This window comes from Labrus bergylta, chromosome 16, assembly GCF_963930695.1.
Source record: "Labrus bergylta chromosome 16, fLabBer1.1, whole genome shotgun sequence".
Classification (NCBI taxonomy): Eukaryota; Metazoa; Chordata; class Actinopteri; order Labriformes; family Labridae; genus Labrus; species Labrus bergylta.
The window spans coordinates 1,461,515-1,480,452 of NC_089210.1; the positions used below are offsets into that span (position 1 = coordinate 1,461,515).

At 42.3% G+C, this 18,938-nt stretch overlaps 1 protein-coding gene across 1 annotated transcript; it reads right to left on the reverse strand.

Annotated features, from left to right (window-relative positions):
• Positions 1-1,650: 1,650 nt before the first annotated feature.
• On the reverse strand, positions 1,651-16,668 carry ldlra (low density lipoprotein receptor a). The gene is made up of 18 exons (XM_020655999.3): positions 16,388-16,668; positions 12,037-12,162; positions 11,795-11,917; positions 11,298-11,678; positions 10,365-10,487; positions 10,118-10,240; positions 9,863-9,982; positions 8,922-9,047; positions 8,258-8,429; positions 7,948-8,175; positions 7,577-7,695; positions 7,215-7,354; positions 6,959-7,100; positions 6,081-6,218; positions 5,132-5,419; positions 4,703-4,783; positions 4,443-4,606; positions 1,651-3,717 (listed from the first exon to the last, which is right to left on the reverse strand). Exons 1-18 carry the CDS (start codon positions 16,470-16,472, stop codon positions 3,661-3,663), a joined length of 2,736 nt encoding a protein of 911 aa, XP_020511655.1. The 5' UTR covers positions 16,473-16,668; the 3' UTR covers positions 1,651-3,660.
• Positions 16,669-18,938: the final 2,270 nt, after the last annotated feature.

Consider the following 18,938-nt stretch of genomic DNA (forward strand, 5'->3'; position numbering starts at 1 on the left):
GCATTTTCCTCACCAAGTAAAATACATTAATACAATTTACACATGAAGGAAAAAAGTACGTTTTACTTCATGTATTTTGAGAGCACTGTTTTTGTTTCTGCGAATGCATAAAAAGTTGTGCTAGACTTTCCAGGCTGCACTCTTACGTAATCATATTTGACTTTGTGTGTAAATAAATGACAACAAACCAGCCGTTCACATGCTCGGATTGTTTTTTACTGGACATGTGTGTGGGAGACTTTCCTAAAAAAACGTGTGTGGTTTTGCCTTTCACTGTGACGACCTTACCTTCCAAGAAAGAGGGTCTGTTTTCCACCGAAAAACTACAAAAGCACAGCCCGACCCCCCCACCCCCCACCCCCACACCGACCCCCCTGTGAAAATAAGAGAGAGGCAAAAAAAAAGAAAAAACACCTCTCTTTATGTTTTCTGCCATGTCTGCATACCAAAGCAGTTGGATGGAAACAGGGGAATATGCTGCTGAACATTTTTCAAATCCTCTCAGCAGTCATTAATCAGTTTGAGCCACAACAAAGAAAAGTAAGACGTGGCTTTGCTCCATGTGAGAAAACAGAACCAAAAACATCCATCACAATATTCACAAGTAAAACATTTCTTAGAAGGATAGATCATGACATAGTTGGACTCAGTGTTTCTGAACACGTTCTACTTTAACCACAACTTCAACTTAATATGACTAAAGAGTAACAGCTGAGGTTTTTATTGTGAAATACATCATCACATGTATCTGTTAAGAAGATCCAAGTATCCCAACGTTATTAGGATGCTGAATGAATGTACAGCAGCCCCTGAAGACCCAAAAAGTAAGCCTCACAGCCTCACTACTTTGTGGGAATTAATAATTGATTTGAGATATTTTTAAAGAATTATTGTCTATAAAAAATGCATAAATATTTAGCTTAAAGTAGTCATTCACTTAATGTTGGGGGAGTAAATTTCAAGTGACAGATTAACAGTGAAGCTCAAGTTGTAAAAAGTTGAAATCATTTGTTTAAGTGATTAACTGTTTAAAAAGTGAGCCAAATGTAGGCTAAATGATTATCCCACCAGTAAACAAAAGGTTTCAGGTATTTAACAGGTGAATAAACACATTTGTAGATAGTTTACTTTTTTTTTGATAAAAATGTAAAATGATTCGTGAAAAGTGATTGACCACTGGCAAAACAAAAAGCAAGTTAAAATCGGAGTAAAGGGTAGAAAAAGCCTAATGTAGGCTAATGATTAGCAGTCGGAAATGTTATCTAAAATCATGCCGGCTATTCTAAAAGTAAAATAGATAAGCTAAGTTTTAGATAGATAGACAGTTGTTGATGCTAGCTTAAAGTAGCCGTAAGATGAAAAGATGAATAGTTAGCTTATAAACAGTTGAAAAAGCTGAAACTAAAAACAACTGATAACATTTAAGTTGGCTAATAATCCCAGTTTGAAATACTGACTATGCTGAAAGTTATCCATGGTTAACTATTTCATTACATAGTTAGCTTACACCGAGAAAATGTTGACATTGACCAGTTGGCTAATGACAACCAGCTAAACTCGTAAACGATCTACTTTATTCAGGTTAAATATCAGAGCTAAAAATGACATTTAGACAGAAGTGTATAAAAAACTGAACCCACACGCTGGTGATTCTATAATAAATAGAAGCATTTATTTATTTACATCAAATGTTCAAAAGTTTACAACAAAGTCTAGAACAGTGATAGTATTACCCAAAAACAACAAAGAACAAAATATTTACATTTATGAACATAATATTTACACGATCAACCTGCACTGTTAGTCTGTGAATATCAAATGACTTCACATACAGATTCAGAAGTTTTCTCATTAATTAAAAATCCACTGATCTCAATAGCACCAACATGAATTAATGAACAAACTACATCATTCAAAGGCACAAATTTCTTTAAAAAAACACCAATGTGTGTTTTTGAACCACCATGATGGGGCACATGGCTTTGTTTTGTCAGGAATGCTAGTGTAAGTCAAGTTCAAGTTCTGGTCTTGAGGGAGGATGTAAATAAACACGTGCCGCGGTGCAGAAGCTTTAGCATTGACCCAATTGGTCACACGTGGCCGCATCAAAGCTTTTCAGTCTCTCAGGAATGTGCTGGCCCGCCCTCCCAAGAGAGGCATTGAGAGGGAAAATTTAAAGATGGCTCTCCGGTGCACAGACAGCACATCACAAATCAGCAGACCGCTGCTGGTGGCGTGTTGTGACCATATGTTGAGGGCTATCACAGGTTAAATCAAGGCTGAAACACAGTGTCACGTGTGGTTTTTAATGTAAACTACAGCAGCGTCTTCAGGTCCTATTGGATATTTTCTCTCCACTACTGAGGCAATAACTGGTCTAAAACTCTGAACAGTCTAATTGAGGTCACACAGGTTGACTCATATGACTTACTGTACACTAAACTTTACTTTTCCTTGAGGCTCTCAGAGAAATAGTTTAATTTCTGAAAATTCTTGTTCACTTTCTTGGCTGAGAGTTGTATGAATAGATTGACATCACGCTCACATTTGTGGGATAACGCTGCATTCATGTGGCGTCGGACACATCGGAAGAACGAGTTTCAGAGTTGGAAAATGCTCCTGAACGTCTGCCCATGTCGGAACAACAACTCAGAAACTCAGGAAAGATTTGTGCCAGACTTGACTTCGTTTACAAAATGGCGGACAAAAGATGATTTGGAAAACTTTAAATAAATTCACATATTGCACTTAACTTTATGGTATGACCATGTCAACATAGAAAGACTCCGACTAGTATATTTAAGCAATATGTTTGTAATTATTAGCATTCAACCCTGATTAAAAAAAAATATATTTTTTTGTTACATCATTCCAACTTTCCAAATTGAAAGCATGTAAAGACACAAAAGTCGGAGGAACGACTTCCCAACTCAGACACCGGGACCATCCGAGGAGCTCATGAATGCAGCAAGTAATATGCTAGCGCTGGATATATTAGCATAGCTTAATTTAGCAAAAGGATGGAAAAAGGGTAAACACAGAATAGCTTTGTCCAAAGATAACAAAATCCACTAAGCATCTTCTGTAAAACTGGAGATAACTTAAACTACTGTCTCTGTTTGGCTCCTCTCTAGCATACTCGTATCTGCATGACCACAAAAGAAAAATCCGTTTGTACTGTTCCATGAACCTACAAAAATAACTAAAAGTGGTATTTACAAAAATGAGTTGTGAATCGTACCTCTCAAGAGTTCAAGAAAATTCACAGTTGATAAATGATCTCAGTTGATCAGACGACACACAGTGTCTTCAACATGACACAGTTCTCCAGCTACACCATCAGGATCACAGTTATAAGAAGGAACAACAATGCTGGATTGTCTGTTTGATTTGGTATGACTTGCTGAGGAGTTGTTTTTGAACTTGATGGAAGAAACAATGTTCAACCTGAAATTAACAGAGGAGCTTGACCCTGGTTTCTCCGCTGGAGAGCGCTTGTGTTTCTGTGAGGATATAGAGGTTTGTTTCTCGGCATTGTCTCATCCTGGCTTTAGCCCCCTTTTCTTTCTTTTCTTTGTGCAGTGTGAGGTAACAATGCAAGAGGACCTCTCAGGTAGCTTATCACCAAGGCTCTTCTTTCCACGCTGCTCATTTCTTTTTTCAGTTTTCCGTGAAGGCCGGGTTGTCTGCCTCCTCAGTCAAGCTCACAACTTGTCTCTGAAGGGAAAGAAAACACAAACATGGACGTCAGTGTGAGGATACATATGAAGCTTCTGAAGGAGGAATTCAGCCCTGAGTTCACAGTATTATGGGATTAAAATCGTGGTGGAGCATCACCTCACACTGCACGACCAAAGCTCACTTTCCCTTTGTTTGGCCCGACCTGAGAACTCAGACCTTACTAGTTCAATCAGGACAGAGCGCTGACAACTGTGAGTAAGCTTTTTCTTTGAAAACTTCTCCAGACGGTTGTGTCATATGCACAGCTCAAATGAAAAATACAGAAAACCCTCTCACACTCACACACTCAACACATACTTCCTGTCAGCTGGAGGTCTGCTGTGATTTTCTGCAAACGTTTCTCTGTTCATATCTCTTGTGATCGGAGGGGAAGACACATCGAACAAGCATGCCTGCTATTGCCGAGGTGCTTTCAAATTCTGTCTTGACGGTTTGCCATTTCTTTTAATCAGGAGGAAAAAAGCCCTGCTTGTGGCTCTGCTCTCACTGTGCGAGTGTGTGCAGTCGTACAATCAAAATATCAAACATGGCAGAAATTCATCTGACTGATCGGAAGCAGCTGACCGGTGATAAACCATCCTGCCTGTATGTGCATGTACACTACGGTGCTCAGAAACTACATCCGGCTGGAATGGTAGTGTACGCCTGGTTTAAGGTGGTTGACACTGTAAAATCTAAACCTATGAATCAAAGGGACTCACCTTTGGGTAGGAGTAACCGTCAGGGCTGTGGCTCCTCCAAATGTGCACCTGGTCCTCGGTGGTTTTCTGATAGACCGGGTTGTCAAAGTGAATGGTGTTGGTGTTCTTGAGTCTGTAGTTCCTCCACAGCAGCACTCCTCCAACAGCAACAATGCAAACAATCACTGCGGAAAAGTCGCCAAAGGGGAGAAGTTACAAATTAAAGATTTAGCTGCTGTTGTTTCTTTTTTATTTTTTAAGTCAACTGTAAAGCAACTCACCGAGAGGTAAGATGATATAGAGAGCCAGCGGGGTGGTGGAGGCCGGGTTGGGTACAACTGCCGCAAAATCAGGTCTTGAATCTGAATGAAAAAGTAAAAACAAAGGAAGAAGTTAATGATCCATGTAGCTGGAGTTTAAAGACCTCAGTGTGTGTTTACCATGAAACCCTCCACCGACACACACAACGTATATTCTGTGTATGTTTGACGTCAGCAGCGTCCCCAAAACATCCTCAGCTCGTTATATCAGTTGTTGAAAAACATGTCGGATAACAAAAGTGCAAAAGTTGACCATATATCATCTGGTAAACTTTGCAAACACCCTTAGCCAGATGCTGCCCTGTATGCGTCACTTCAGCTCCCTGTGTGTTTAACTACGTTGTCCTTGTAAAATAAATTAAATTCAAAGTCGGGACAACTTCAACTTGCCTGGAGACGTGACTGGAGACTCCGTGGTGGTCTGCAGAATCTTCACTGGCTCGGGTGTCGTCGTCCTTGGTTCAGGTGTGGTGGTCCTGAGAGGGGGTCTGGTGGTGCGTGGGGCAGGCCTGGCTGGAGTTCTGGTGGTCTCGACGGGCGCTGTGGTGGTGGGGACCTGCAGCTTAGGTGTGGTGCGGGCCTGCGGTTTGGGTGTGGTGCTACGTGGTGCTGTCGGCTGAGGAGGCGGGTCGGTATCTGGAACTTGAGGCTGTGCGGGGGCTTCAGGTGTAGGAACAGCTGATGAAGAACCAACACAGGAGGCGGGTGAGACTCACAAATAGAACTGCCTAAAATGAGTTTTTAAGAACTGTACCTATAAGACATGGATGATGATTTCTGGAATTGTGTACAGGTGTACAGTCCTCTGTAAAATATGGTTGTCATGGTGATGGTCGTGAAAGGAGGGATAAGTTGGGGGATGAGGAGGAGCAGAGGGTTTTACCGGCTGTTTGGTGTCTACACTTTGTTCCCCATCATAGATTACATCCCTCAGAAATATGATGACTTTTATATGTAGTCTTGCTTTAGTTTTCCATGACAGGAGATCATTTCATCCGTCCAACAACAGAGTACCGTTAAATAACCTTATGTTGAAGTTGACGATTTAACCACTTCATGTCACCAGTTTCATTTCATGCTGGTTGCAGATTTAGGCTTTAGGTTTTGTCATATTTTAGAGACACCATGTTTGTGGATTAACATCAGTAAACAGAGGTTAGTCCGTTCAGACACGAGAAGTCTGGACGTTACGCTCTACTAGTTAAGATGAGACTTGTCTCCATGGTAACCAACAATGACGCAACTTAAGTCAGAAACTAACCCGTTTTGACGTAAGGTTTAGTGTGGACTTTAGAACTTGAGACAGAACAACACAATACATTTATCCTCTTATACATACCAGGCACACATGTCCTCATATCCCTGGCTAGCATCATGTTATCTGGACAGACGCAGGTGTATTTCGGGGGATGTCTGCCAACTTGTGGAGCTGCCAGACACATGAACTCACAGTGGGATACCTGGCACCAGTTCCTACCTGCAACAGAAAACAGGTGTCAAAGTAAACTTTGGGAAATGTCTTTAAAAGCCCTAAAACTTTACCAATACATTTTAAATTATTCGAATCATATAGCAAAGAGAGAAAACTGACATTATTCTCATACTAAATGTAAGCTAATGAGCTCAGCTTGTTAGCAAGTGGACGGTTGTCTTAGCTAGGCTAAAAGACTATAACAGCTAGCCTAACAGGTAAAACATAATCTACCAATCAGCAACTCTGAGGCTCAATAATCAGCTAGAAACAAAAGGGAAGTCAGCCGTTTTCCATTTCCAAGTCTCGATGCTAGCCTAAACTAATCTGTTTCACAGCATCTTTCAAGTAAAAACAAAAAGCTTGACCTCATTGGCTACGCAGCCAGACAAATGCTAACGTTAGATTTCAGCCACTCTCTAGCTAACACTAGCTAAGACAGGGATGGGCAACTTTGGTCACAGCAAGGGCCACATTAACTTAATTCTCACTGCCAGAGGGCCAAATTGTAGTCAAATAACACAATTTCCCCTGAGCTGATAAGTGGTTGAATGCTAACATTAGCTGTTGTCTAACTGGGACCTGAAGGTGATTACATATTTTGGTTTAATTTGATGTATGGCTAATGGCTCTCCAGAATTTCCACTTTCAAATGTGAACATGTTCTTTCAGTTGCTGATCCATCGAGAAGAAGTTTGATGAAGTTTGTCAGACATCCTACATCATTTGATTTCGTTGTCTCTTACCAGCAGGCTGTTTGAGGTTATGGTAGAGAATAATGTCTTCTGGTGACGACAGGTGCTCCGCCACTGGTCTGATGTCGTCACCTGTCAGCCTGTTGGCACTGAGGATGGCGTTGTTACTGACGTCTGTCCAGAACACTCTCTCCTACGAGCACAGAGAACAGCCACACTTTAATAATGACAGTAGCAGCAGTGATAAAAACACGTGTTATATGGAGTTTATGGCATGTTGTAAATGAATCAGGTGATGAACATTTACCTCAAACACAGTGAGACCCAGTGGGTGAGCCAGGTTGTGTTCGTCGATGATGAGGGTGCGTCGACCACCGCCCTGCACGTCGATACTGGAGAGGGTGTGCAGCTTGGAGTCCACCCAGTAGAGCCGCTGGTTCAGCAGGTCTGAGGAGGGGGCAGAGGGGGTCAAGAGGTCGGATGTTAGTGACCGCTGGCGTTCACATAATTTAAGTAAAACAAAAGATTTGAGCTTGTGCAAAACTTAAAGGTCACATATTCTGTAAAATACACTTCACCATGTGTCTCTAGTCCATCTACAAACTCCCCAATGATGAGGAAGATACAAGATTAAAAGTTAATGCTTTACAAATGAATGCTAGAACATACCAAGCGTGATCCCATTGGGCCACTCGATGTTGTCGGTAACCAGAGCGGTGCGGTCTCCTCCGTTCAGACCTGCCTTCTCAATCTTTGCGGAATTCCCCCAGTCCGTCCAGTAAATGAAGCTTTGAGGAAACAGAGAAGGAAAATATTATTTACTGTTAGTTTTGGAAGATGGTTGCTCGACTACACGTCTGGTTTTGCTCAAGGTTTCTGCCTGTTAAAATGACTTGGTACTGACAATTTATGGATCAATGTTGGGTCACTCTCAAAGAGATAACAAGTGCAATCTAGATCATGTCTATATGAGGTCATAAATACAAACTATCTGACTGAATACATTAACTGAGGAAGTCTAGAAAAGATGTTAGACGTACTTGTTTTGGGGATCAACCACAATGGCGCGAGGTTTCGATAAGTTTTGCCTGAAGAGGGTTTTCCGGCGGCTACCGTCAGCGGTTACCACGGAGATGGTGCTGCGGATGCTGTCAGTCCAGTAGAGGTTCCCGTGGATCCAGTCAAAGGCAATTCCTTCAGGAGCATCGATGCCGCTGTTTATGACGGCGCTGTGAGTGGTCGAGTCTTCAGCCGAGTCCATCGGAGCTCTGGATTAGAAATGAAGCGTTTGAGTAAAGAGAACAACAACATGAAGGATTTCATTCAGATTTCTGTCTCTCTCTCTCTCACCTGTAGATCTTTTTGTTGGAGATGTCTGACCAGTAGATCTCTTTGGCGGCCATGTTCATGTCAACGGCCACGACGCTCTTGAGACGGGGGATGACTCGGGTGTACTCGCTCTTGTCCAGAGTCATCTTTCTGACTTCATGACGGTTGGTGAAAAAGAGGTAGGCTATCGTACCTGAAATATCAGAGTGGATGGGTTAATTTTTTACCTGGATTACAGTCAAACCAAAATTCTATTTCCCTTTTTTTAACAAAATAAAAGCATGTATGTTTGGCTTTTATTTTCACTTGTGTACCAATGGGGACAAAGTTAGCAAACAGAACACAAATGGAGTTTTAGTTATTCTTTTTCCTATTGGTATGGAGGTAATTCCATTTTTTTATGGTCCAATTTCTGCGTTAAAATGTTATAAAGACAGGATGTCAAACAGGATAAGTGCATATTAAAGGTTTTACTGGTGGCAAGTAAAAAAGTTTTGACCAGAAAATGGCTTCAGAAAGACACACCAACAACAAATGAATGGATGGATGTAGTCTATAAGATATACACTATGGAAAGAATTAAATTCAGCTTAGATCCAAATTTGATATCTTTGAAGAGATCTGGTCAAACTGAATGTTTGAGATACTCTTGCATAACAATGAGACACACAGCTCTGACATTTACCGATGGCCTTGCAGGCTTTGGTGGCTGGGTCGACCTGGTATCCCTCCTCACACTGACATTTATAACTGCCTATCAGGTTAATGCAGATCTGGCTGCAGGTGTCAGGTTCGGCACATTCATCGATATCTGATGGAAAGACGAGAGGCGGGGGGGTAAAAGGGATGAAACATACATGACAGTGGAACAAAAAGCTGAGTCACTACGTCAATAATAATTATGACATCTCTCTTTATCTCGTACAAAGTGAATTCCATGAATACATTTACCAAATAGTAAACAGATTTCTTGGCATCGTTTGTTTATCTGACTGAAGTTCATCATGTTCCACATGGCCAATGTGGCCATTTGGCGGACTGCTGTGTTCAAGGCTGCAAGTTTTTATAGTAAATCTGTCAATCTATTAATATTTTAATGCTTAATCAGCGACTGAAAAGACAACCGATGTAGAGAATCCCAATGGAAACTGAAGAAAATAACTCTTTAACTATTATCTAGCTTTGTGTCAAACTAATTTTGTAGTATTTGAAAACGGTCTTGGTCTCGAGACCGGTCTACAAAGCGTTTTTTGAAGGTCTCGGACTTGGCGGACTCTGGATTTTGAATCAAGACCGCCACTGATTGGCCATTTTTCCCACGTCATTCCTGAGATTAGAAGGAAAACGGCTCTTTCTAAAAGAACAAATAACAGAAAATCTAACCAGTCTTTCACCATCTATTAATTGTAATATTTTGCCTAATAGTACAATTAAAACAATTTGCCAGATTCACCATGTTTTTACAGCATCCAACCTTGAACACAGCTACATGATTTATACTTGATTTGAGCTTCCAAACCTGACTTTTGCCAATGGAGGAAAATGGACACCATGTGAAAACAGTCAATGAGAGGATACTTTAGCATGTGGGCTACTTCTAGTAGTAACTTTATGAAAAGCTGTTACCTTCACAACGTTTGGTGTCCACTAAAAGGAATCCAGCAGGACACAGGCACTCGTAGCCAATCTTCAGATCATTGCAAATATGAGAGCAGCCGCCATTGTTGTACAGGCACTCGTTGGAGCCTGTGGAGGGAAGAAGAAAAGGTCTTTTTTGGAGGATGTACAGTAACTAGCACTCTCAAGCAGCAGACACTCTCATTACGTCCACAGAAGTAGTAATTAACCCGACAGTTATGAATGAGAGGCTTCTGTACTCACCACATTCCCTAAGAGGCTCATCCGACCAATCCCTGCAATCACGCTGCCGGTCACACACCTTCTCCATGCTAATGCATTCTCCACTGCGGCACTTAAACCTTGAGGGGCCTTCACAGTGGGTTGCTGCTCAAGATGATGGACGAGACAGAAAGAAAAGATCAGGTTACAGACACACACTAGTAATCTTGCAGTCAAAAAGGCATCTGTGTAGACCAGAGTAGGAAACATTTGGGAGGTGGTTTCGTACCGTTGACACAGCCGCTTTCATCACTCATGTCCCTGCAGTCGTATTGATGGTTGCACTGGCGGCTACCGTGGATACAGGTGCCATCGCCGCATTGGAACTCATCAGGATGGCAGGTGGGACGGGCTAGTAGCCAATTGGAATGAGTACAAGAGATTAAACGTTGAAAGTTAGATGTAAAAAGATAATGCCCAACGAGGCTTCCATTACTAGGAATTTCTGGACGATAGATTGGAGTCCATGAACTCCAGATTTAAGACACCTCAAGGGGCGTGATACTGCTTATACCATGGCCAGTTCCACAACAAAAGAACAACACCACTATGTTGTTTTAATGTGTTTTGCGATCAAAATGTTTTTGACGAGCCATCAAGACAAATTGTATTGAAATTGGTTGGTACATTCTACAATTCTACAATTCTCTTAGCAGACGCTTTTCTCCAAAGCGTCGTACATCAGAGAGTAAGAACAACACAAGCAAGGATCTAGAAAAAAGGGAACAATGTGAGTAAGAGCAAACGATCAGCTTTGAGTCTGATTGGATCACAGGTGCTGACAGGAAGTGACCAGAGGCAAAGCACAACATTGAGGGCAGTTCTTGAGAGCTCTAATCAGTATAGAAACCATCTTATAAGTCGTCGTTATCAAACAAAAACCATCGTCATTACCATCATCATCATCAATAATATGGAGACCATCATCATTAAGTCAGTAGGTATTCATGAAAGAGCTGGGTCTTTAGCTTTTTCTTAAAGGTGCAGAGGGACTCTGCAGAGCCAATGGAGTTTGGAAAAGGGAAAAGACAGCCCCAAGAAAACAACTTAGTAGGTGCCTTATTCTAAGGAATTAATGGACAACTTGCAGCCAATCAGATTGAAGTATTTGCTAGATCATTATGCAGCAACATGTAACTAACAGGAAAAGAACAAGGCGTACCACAGTTTGCTTCATCCGATCGATCGTGACAGTCTGCACCGCCGTCACACTTCCAGCTACTGTGGATGCATTCCCCACTTCCACAGCGAAACTCCAACGAGGAGCACCGATGAACGGGACCGGCGTCGGGTTTCTTCGCGCCGCAGTTACTTGGCCACTCGTCGGAGCCGTCGGGGCAGTCAGCATCGCCGTCGCAGGCCCAGAGGTTCGGTACGCAAACGGTGTTGTTGCACCGGAAGGAGGCGGCGCTGCAGGTGACGGCCGGGCAGGAGGCTTCGTCGCTGCCGTCGTCACAGTCCGCCTCGTCGTCGCACACGAACGATGCAGACACGCATTGGCCGTTTCTGCAGCGGAACTCCGTGTTCGTGCACTGCTTTGGCGCTACGAGAGAGAATAAGCACAGTAAGACACGAGAAGCCAGGAACAGGAAGACAAATGAAGATTTGGATTCTCCAAGAAATCAAGTTTGGTGAATGTTGGCGCCTTAAGTTACTCACCACATCTCTCTTCATCAGCTCCGTTCTCACAGTCTGCTTTTCCATCGCAGCGCCAGGAGCTCGGTACACACTGGTTAAGTCGATCTGCACAGCTAAACTCTGTCGTCCTACATGTTCTGGCAGCTACGGGGGAAATACACAAAAGGCCGTTAAGACTACATAATCGTCCGACTGAGGGATTGTTGGGATTAACAGCGATCATTTCAACCTCTTTATTTTGAGAAGCGTCGTTGGCTACTCACAGCAGGTACCAGGAAGTTCATCTGTTCCGTCGCCACAGTCGTCTGTACCGTCACACACCCATCTGATGGTGATGCATTTCCCGTTTCCACACTGGAACTGCCTGGTTCCACACGTAGTCAACGCATCTACAACACAGAGACATAAACAGAAAGTTCAGCTATAAGGGACTCTGTTTTGGTTTTCATCTATCAAGAATCCAACAACATGGGGCGAGCTGGTGGTACAATGGTTAGGGCGCGCGTCCCATGTGTTGAGACTCTCGTCTCGAGCGGTAGGCCCGGGTTCACTTCCACCCGTGGCCCCTTTCCGCATGTCATTCCCCGCTCTCTCTCTCTGGTTTCAGACTCTATCCACTGTCCTCTCTCTCTCCCTGGTTTCAGACTCTATCCACTGTCCTCTCTCTCTCCCTGGTTTCCAACTCTATCCACTGTCCTCTCTCTCTCTGGTTTCTGACTCTATCCACTGTCCTCTCTCTCTGGTTTCTGACTCTATCCACTGTCCTCTCTCTCTCTGGTTTCTGACTCTATCCACTGTCCTCTCTCCCTGGTTTCCAACTCTATCCACTGTCCTCTCTCTCTCTGGTTTCTGACTCTATCCACTGTCCTCTCTCTGCATTAAAGGCACAAAAAGCCCAAAAAATACATCTTAACAAAAAAAAAAAAGAATCCAACAACATGATTCAAATTCAAATTCAAAAAAACTTTATTTGTCCCCGGGGTGCAATTCAAAGGCACACAGAGCAGTAAATTAACAACAGTGCAGGTAGACGAGGTATGACTCCCTATAAACAAAGAGGAAGCTGCATTTAAAGGAAAGTTTCATAATTAATTATTACAGAAAAACGCGATAAATCAAGAACAGAAAGGCGTGTTAGCTTCTCTGTGACACTCTACTTAACAGTGCTTTGGGCTAGCAGTGCAAGCATCACAATTCCATCACTTAACTTTTTGCTAAGTGTGCTAGCATGCTAACACTTCTGAGGCTGATGGTAATATCAAACTTGTTTGAACGCCTATTTGGTATTAACTATAAAGTATTTCATTAAATATAGGACAATGACTTGATGATGGCGCTAAAGGGAAAATGAAACCTGAAGGGACCATGAACATCTGGAGAAGATTTGTCAAAAATCCATCAAAGAGTAGTCAGGACTTTTCACTCAAATGCACTTGAGGAACAACCTGGAGGTCACTGAAGTCAGTTGGATTGATCTTCTGGGGACCGAGAGAATGTGGGCCAAACTGAATGGCAATAACCAAATTGGATGCTGACATGCCTCAAAAACGAAACAAATGAACAAAATGTCACCTTACCACGTAGGTGGGGGAAAGTTAGCGGATTATTAAAGTGGAATCGGTAAGCTTTTCTTTATCCTCTGGAAACACTTTGAATCTGTACCAAATTTGATGGCAATCAACTCAAAAACAATCACACCAAAAACATGAATGTCAACATGTGAAGACAGTCAGATTGATTCCAGGGGGAGAATGAACATCTGTACCAATTTGATTGGCTTTAATACATCTTATTGTTGACAAGACATGTCACAAAAAAACTGAAATTTCAACCAGCTGGTAGAAAAGGCTCAGGGGATTACAAAAGACATTCGGGTTTATATACGGCAGCCAGTGTCACAATTGACAGCAATCGATTCATAACAGAATAAATTCCTGGAAAATGACAATAATGTAAATCTTTTGGCTGTTTAAGAGGAACGTCCAGGAGGAAACACAACCTAAGTTTATTCTCGTCACCAACACTTGTTGAAATGTCGAATTTGAGACTTTTATGAAGTTGGTTTAAGTTCACATTTGAAGCCTCCGTCAGGTTTTATCGCATGTATGGGAGGGGCTGTGTATTCAAGGATGGCAATAAATCTGCTTCCAGAGGAGAAAGGGAGCCGGGAGGTAATCACTCTGACATGACACACACATGCACAACCCCACACGTGCCTGGTATTTGTTTAAACAGGGGGCAGATAAATGGTCCCGCTCTTAGTCAAACATGGATACTGTACGTTTTGATAACAGCCCACCCTGCGTTTATCTGGCTTTGCTGACATCACAAGGTCACAACGACAATATATCAGATATTCCAGTTTTCATGGTGCCTGATGGAAAAAAAATTAAATTGCTGAAGACTCAGAGCCGCCCTCCCAACCCCCATCGCCAATGCCCCCGATAGAGCCACTGAACTGGAAGAACCAATTAGACTGTACAGCAGAGAAACAGCACTTCATGAAAAAGTACTCCAGGCTATTCCTCCCTCTGGGCTCCAGATCCTGGATCGCCACCTGTTTCTGAACAAGGGGGGGCAGAGGGAGGTGTTTACCCCACCACAAGGAAACACCCACCAGGAGCTCGCCATTTAGCATCTCCATGTCCACATACAAATTTATTTATTTAAAAAATAAAGAAGGATTTAAAAAAAATCATTAAATATGAATGGGTGGGTTTTCATAAGCTTCTGTCCAACTCATGAATTATTCACTGCTCTGTGTGCCTTACAGAATAATAAATCCTTCATGGTGAAGTCAAACATCTGTTGTTGTCGTCATGGCCGGCGCTCTGGCTGTGGTTAAAAGGTTACTTAAAAAGGTGTGTTTTTAAGCGGCCGCCGGTTGAGGATGTTTTTACCCATGTTGTAGTATTTATATGGCTTCAAACGAGAGTTAACAGTCGCTTTAGTGTCATAGGTGTGATGTAAAAGATCCACTTCAGACTGTTGAACCAATCGTTCCTTCACAATATGAGAAAGCGGTGTGTGTTATTGCCCTCGCCATAAAGATAATTTTCATAAAGATAACGTTTCTGTTGACCAACCCTGTGACCCAGAAGAGATCAAATACAGTCCAAGAAACTCAGAGTCATTCGGCTTTAAGTTGAATGTTGGGAAATAGAGGAAAGGGAAAAACACCAACATGATCTGGTCTCATTCCATGAAACCGACGACTCGTTACCTAAAATCAACTCTGACCGGCTGTTTGCTTAAAGGGCTTAAAGTTCAGACCTTGGCAGACGAACTGGACCAAACGGCAGCCGTATTGATTTAGTGCAAAATCAGTGACGGCCTCTGTTTGTTGCCCAGTCTGTGACATGCAGTGTATTTTAATTTTGAAGCCATCGGGGGCGCAGAGACACCCCCTAATCCTTCAAAATCAGACTTCTCTTTCTCGTCATAAATCAGCTCAAAGTCTATTTCTCAGCAGGCGACTATTTCCCAACATTTTTGGACGGACATGTTTCATCACCACGCACATCTGTGGGCGTGTTGTTGAAATGTGTGTGTGTGTGGGCGACAACCAGTTCTAACATGTTTCACCACACACCGTTTCCCAGAACCAACATACTGGGAACCCGTCTGACGGTGACTTCACATCAAACCGGGTGTACAACCAAAAACTTGAGGAATGTCGCAGCAGGACAAAGCCTGTGTGTTTGAACTGGATGATGAGGAGTTGGAGGGGTTCCATTCATAACCACAATACGGGGCGTTTAAGGTAATGGGAGAAAAACAAGACTCCTGTAAACACGCTGGATGTAGCATCATGTATGAAAACAGATTCACCCAAAATGTTTTTTCCTACTGGTGGGTTTTCTGCAGGGATTTAAAGTGGCGCCCATTTCCCACATTATTAATGGCTTCAAAAATGTGTCTTTTTTTTTCTTCTCAGAAATCCCGCTTGATATCTTTGCACAGTCTGTATTCACACTGCTACACTCTCATTGGCTGCACGGCCTGCTGAGCGCCAGTGTATGAATGAAAAGCACAAAACATTCAGCTCCATTCAAAAACCGGCATGGAGTGAAAAAAAAAAGAAAAATGGTTGCTCTCCTTTAAATGAAAATCACTGTGAGTCAAAAAAAAAGAGGTTAACTGTGATACTGAGTTATATTTATTAAATTTATAGGAATGATGCAATTGAGTAGTTCCAAAACAAAGCAGATAACATGATTTGTGATGCAAAGAAAGTTGTTTTACTTTTGATTATTTTGGATTATTGTCCCCTCACATGATTCATAATTCCTATAATGAAATATGTGGTTGAGTGGGGGGGTAAAAAAAAAACCTCATTGTGCTGGAAACAGCGAGAGGAAGAAATTTGACCTACATTGTGAGAATAATTGCGCCCTCCCCCCCTTCACCTTGCATCCTGTACTGTCAGAGGAGTGGGCATTTGTAAACCCACACCTCTCTGAACACTTCAACAAAATCACATTTTAAACACATGCATGTAGAAAATAACACAAAGCTGAAGCATGGCACTGGTTTTAAATGGGATTAAAACGAATGCCAAGCGCAATAAAAAGCTAATTAATGACATAATTGGATGAATAAAAACACACTTACATGTCTGAATGAGGGAGCAGAAGAGGAGCAACAAGGAGGCGATGCGCGGTCGGCCCATGTTGTCCAGCCGAACTGGAAGCTGCATGTAGCTACACTGATCTTAAAGTAGTAATAATGATAATATTAAAGTCAGAGATGTTGCTGCTGCTGTTTGGCTCTGAAACAGTGAAGTCAGAAGGTCTCTAGTTTATGCCTCCGATTGCTCTGCTGCGTTAGAGATGGTCGTGCTGAAGGACCTGAGGAGGGATGCTCGGCACACTGTAATGTTTGACAACAACATCAGAGCCATTTCAATGTGGTCCAGCGGTGGGCGGGGCCACGAGGGGCCGTGAGGGGCCCCGGAGGGGAGAGGGCGGGCTCTGCAGTGGTGTGATTTCTGAGGCACACAGCCCAAACAATCCGGCGGGCGGAGTTTGAAGAGATCGCTTTTTTACTACGATTAACCCTTTCAGAGAGTTAGCAGAGATGTGCAAGTTAAGTGTCTGGAGAATAAAATACAAATAAACTGGGTCATTTTTTTTACATTATGTTAAAAACCTGGGTGGCTTTGTCCTCAGGAGCCTCACAGTGGAATATCTATGGAAGCCCAATGCTACCAGAACAATATATTTTTTTTAAACTTACCATAAAAGTTAAAATCCCTTAATCATCAGTAATAATTATCAGATAAAAAGTTTAAATTTTGAGATTTAATTCACAATTTCGGGATCTCAAGATGCTTATATGAAGTTAGTATGGGAGTCCAAAGCTGCCAGTACGACAATTTAAAACTTTCATCTTTATTTAAATTAAATAAACTTGCCTTACCAGATAAATAAAAGGGAATGTAGATATTGAACTGACACTTAGCCTCTGTGATTTCACCGAGTGATTCCTGAAGGGGGCGCTTGAAGCCTCGATGGTGGTCACCATATTGCAATTAGTGTCTCAATCTATTTTTCAGTCGTCCAATGACCAGGCTAAGAGCTGGAGCTGAGGTGAGTCTTAAGCCTCCTGACAAACAGCTACAACACACCCGCCTGCACGTCAGTCAGTTCACCCATTTACATCATTTTAAAAACCTTTATTCTTCATTAAAAAAAATGGAGTAGTTGTAAAAACAATCGTCCCTCGTACAGTGTGTGCGGATAAAGGCTTAAGCTAGCCAGATCATTTTCGTTCTTTGAACCAGGCTGTAAACATGTTTATTTCTGCTTTAAAAAGTGACACTTTTGAATGGGTGTGTATGTGACTTCTGAGGCTTCTGCAGCCGGCCTCTAGTGGACTCTCAAGGAACTGCAACTACCGCACTTCCCAATTATCTTAATTTTTCAACACCGGCAGTGGCTGCTTGGTTTGAGGATATCATTAAGTCCTTGCAAGTAAAAAAAGAAACAAACAACTAGAAACACATGAAAGAATATTTAGGCAAACCATTTTGTTTTCTTTTTAAGACAATGTGTCTTTTACCTCAAACATGGTGAAGTATATTCTGTATATTGGAATTGTTTTTGAACATTCCTCTTGTTTGTGTCAGATCTGTCCTCAGATCTGTTTCACTCGTGTTGATTCTGTTACAAAAGCGATAAGAATAAATAAATAAGATGACCCCCCCCCCCAAGTGGACTGATTCAACATCAACACTTTGTCCCCTGACGTGTCCTGTGACGGTCCGAATGTCTGGCTGCTGACCAAGTGGACACTCAATATTTAAATAACCAAACAACCCGGGTTAGCACACTGCAATGGTCCACTTTTTGTTTTTTGACTTATTCAACCCATGTTTTTAACCTTCTATGAAGACACACACAACAAGTCGACTGACTGAGCAGTGAGTTAACACCTGATTATAAAACAATAAAAGTTCTCCTCACTATCACAGCTTCCTCTTCTCATAAAAACAGCGTGTTATGTTAGGGGTCAAAGTCTTCAAACCGAGCCGGGTTAGCATCAAGTTTACTTCAGGGGAGGCGCGGAGATAAAGTACAAAAAGATAAAAACAAAAGGATAGTAAATAGATAAAAACCTGAAAACAACCGTGAACCGAGCAGAGAACATAGCTTTTCAGTTCAGGAGTTTGAATGAAAAGGTGAAATAATCCAGATGTTTGTTTTCAGAAGACTTCATGGAAGAGAGGCGATGTTTTGGACCTCCAGCGGGATGAACTTCTGCTCTGTCATTGACGTAAATAAATACATTGACCCCGTTTCTATCACAGGAAGGTTACATGTTCAGATAACACCTGACCCCCTCGCAGACCCCTGGATGGTTTTTTATCATCCAGGTCAGATTTTATCCTGAGTGACCTTCATTGCTGCTCCAGATAAATGTACACTAAGGCATCATAAACATGCTCATGTGTATGTCCAGTTGACCCGAACACGTGACAGACCCTCCAGAGTGAAATAAAAAACATCTGGTCGGTAATAACAGAGTCGGGTTTCCTCTGAAGATCTGCCTCACAGAAGCTATACACATGGATCGAGGCCAAGGCTGTCACGCTGCCGCCATAAAATATGAACCGCTAGAAACGAGTCTGCACCAGGAGTGTGTGGAACAGATATACAGCACG

Bases quoted from the DNA above. Each gene is read 5' to 3' on its own strand.
- ldlra (XM_020655999.3), bottom strand. From the start codon at position 16,472: ATGCAGCTTCCAGTTCGGCTGGACAACATGGGCCGACCGCGCATCGCC. The intron at 12,163-16,387 runs GTAAGTGTGTTT...TCTGTGTTGTAG, and splicing joins CTGCTCCCTCATTCAGACAT to ATGCGTTGACTACGTGTGGA. The intron at 7,101-7,214 runs GTAAATGTTCAT...CTGTGCTCGTAG, and splicing joins TGGGTCTCACTGTGTTTGAG to GAGAGAGTGTTCTGGACAGA.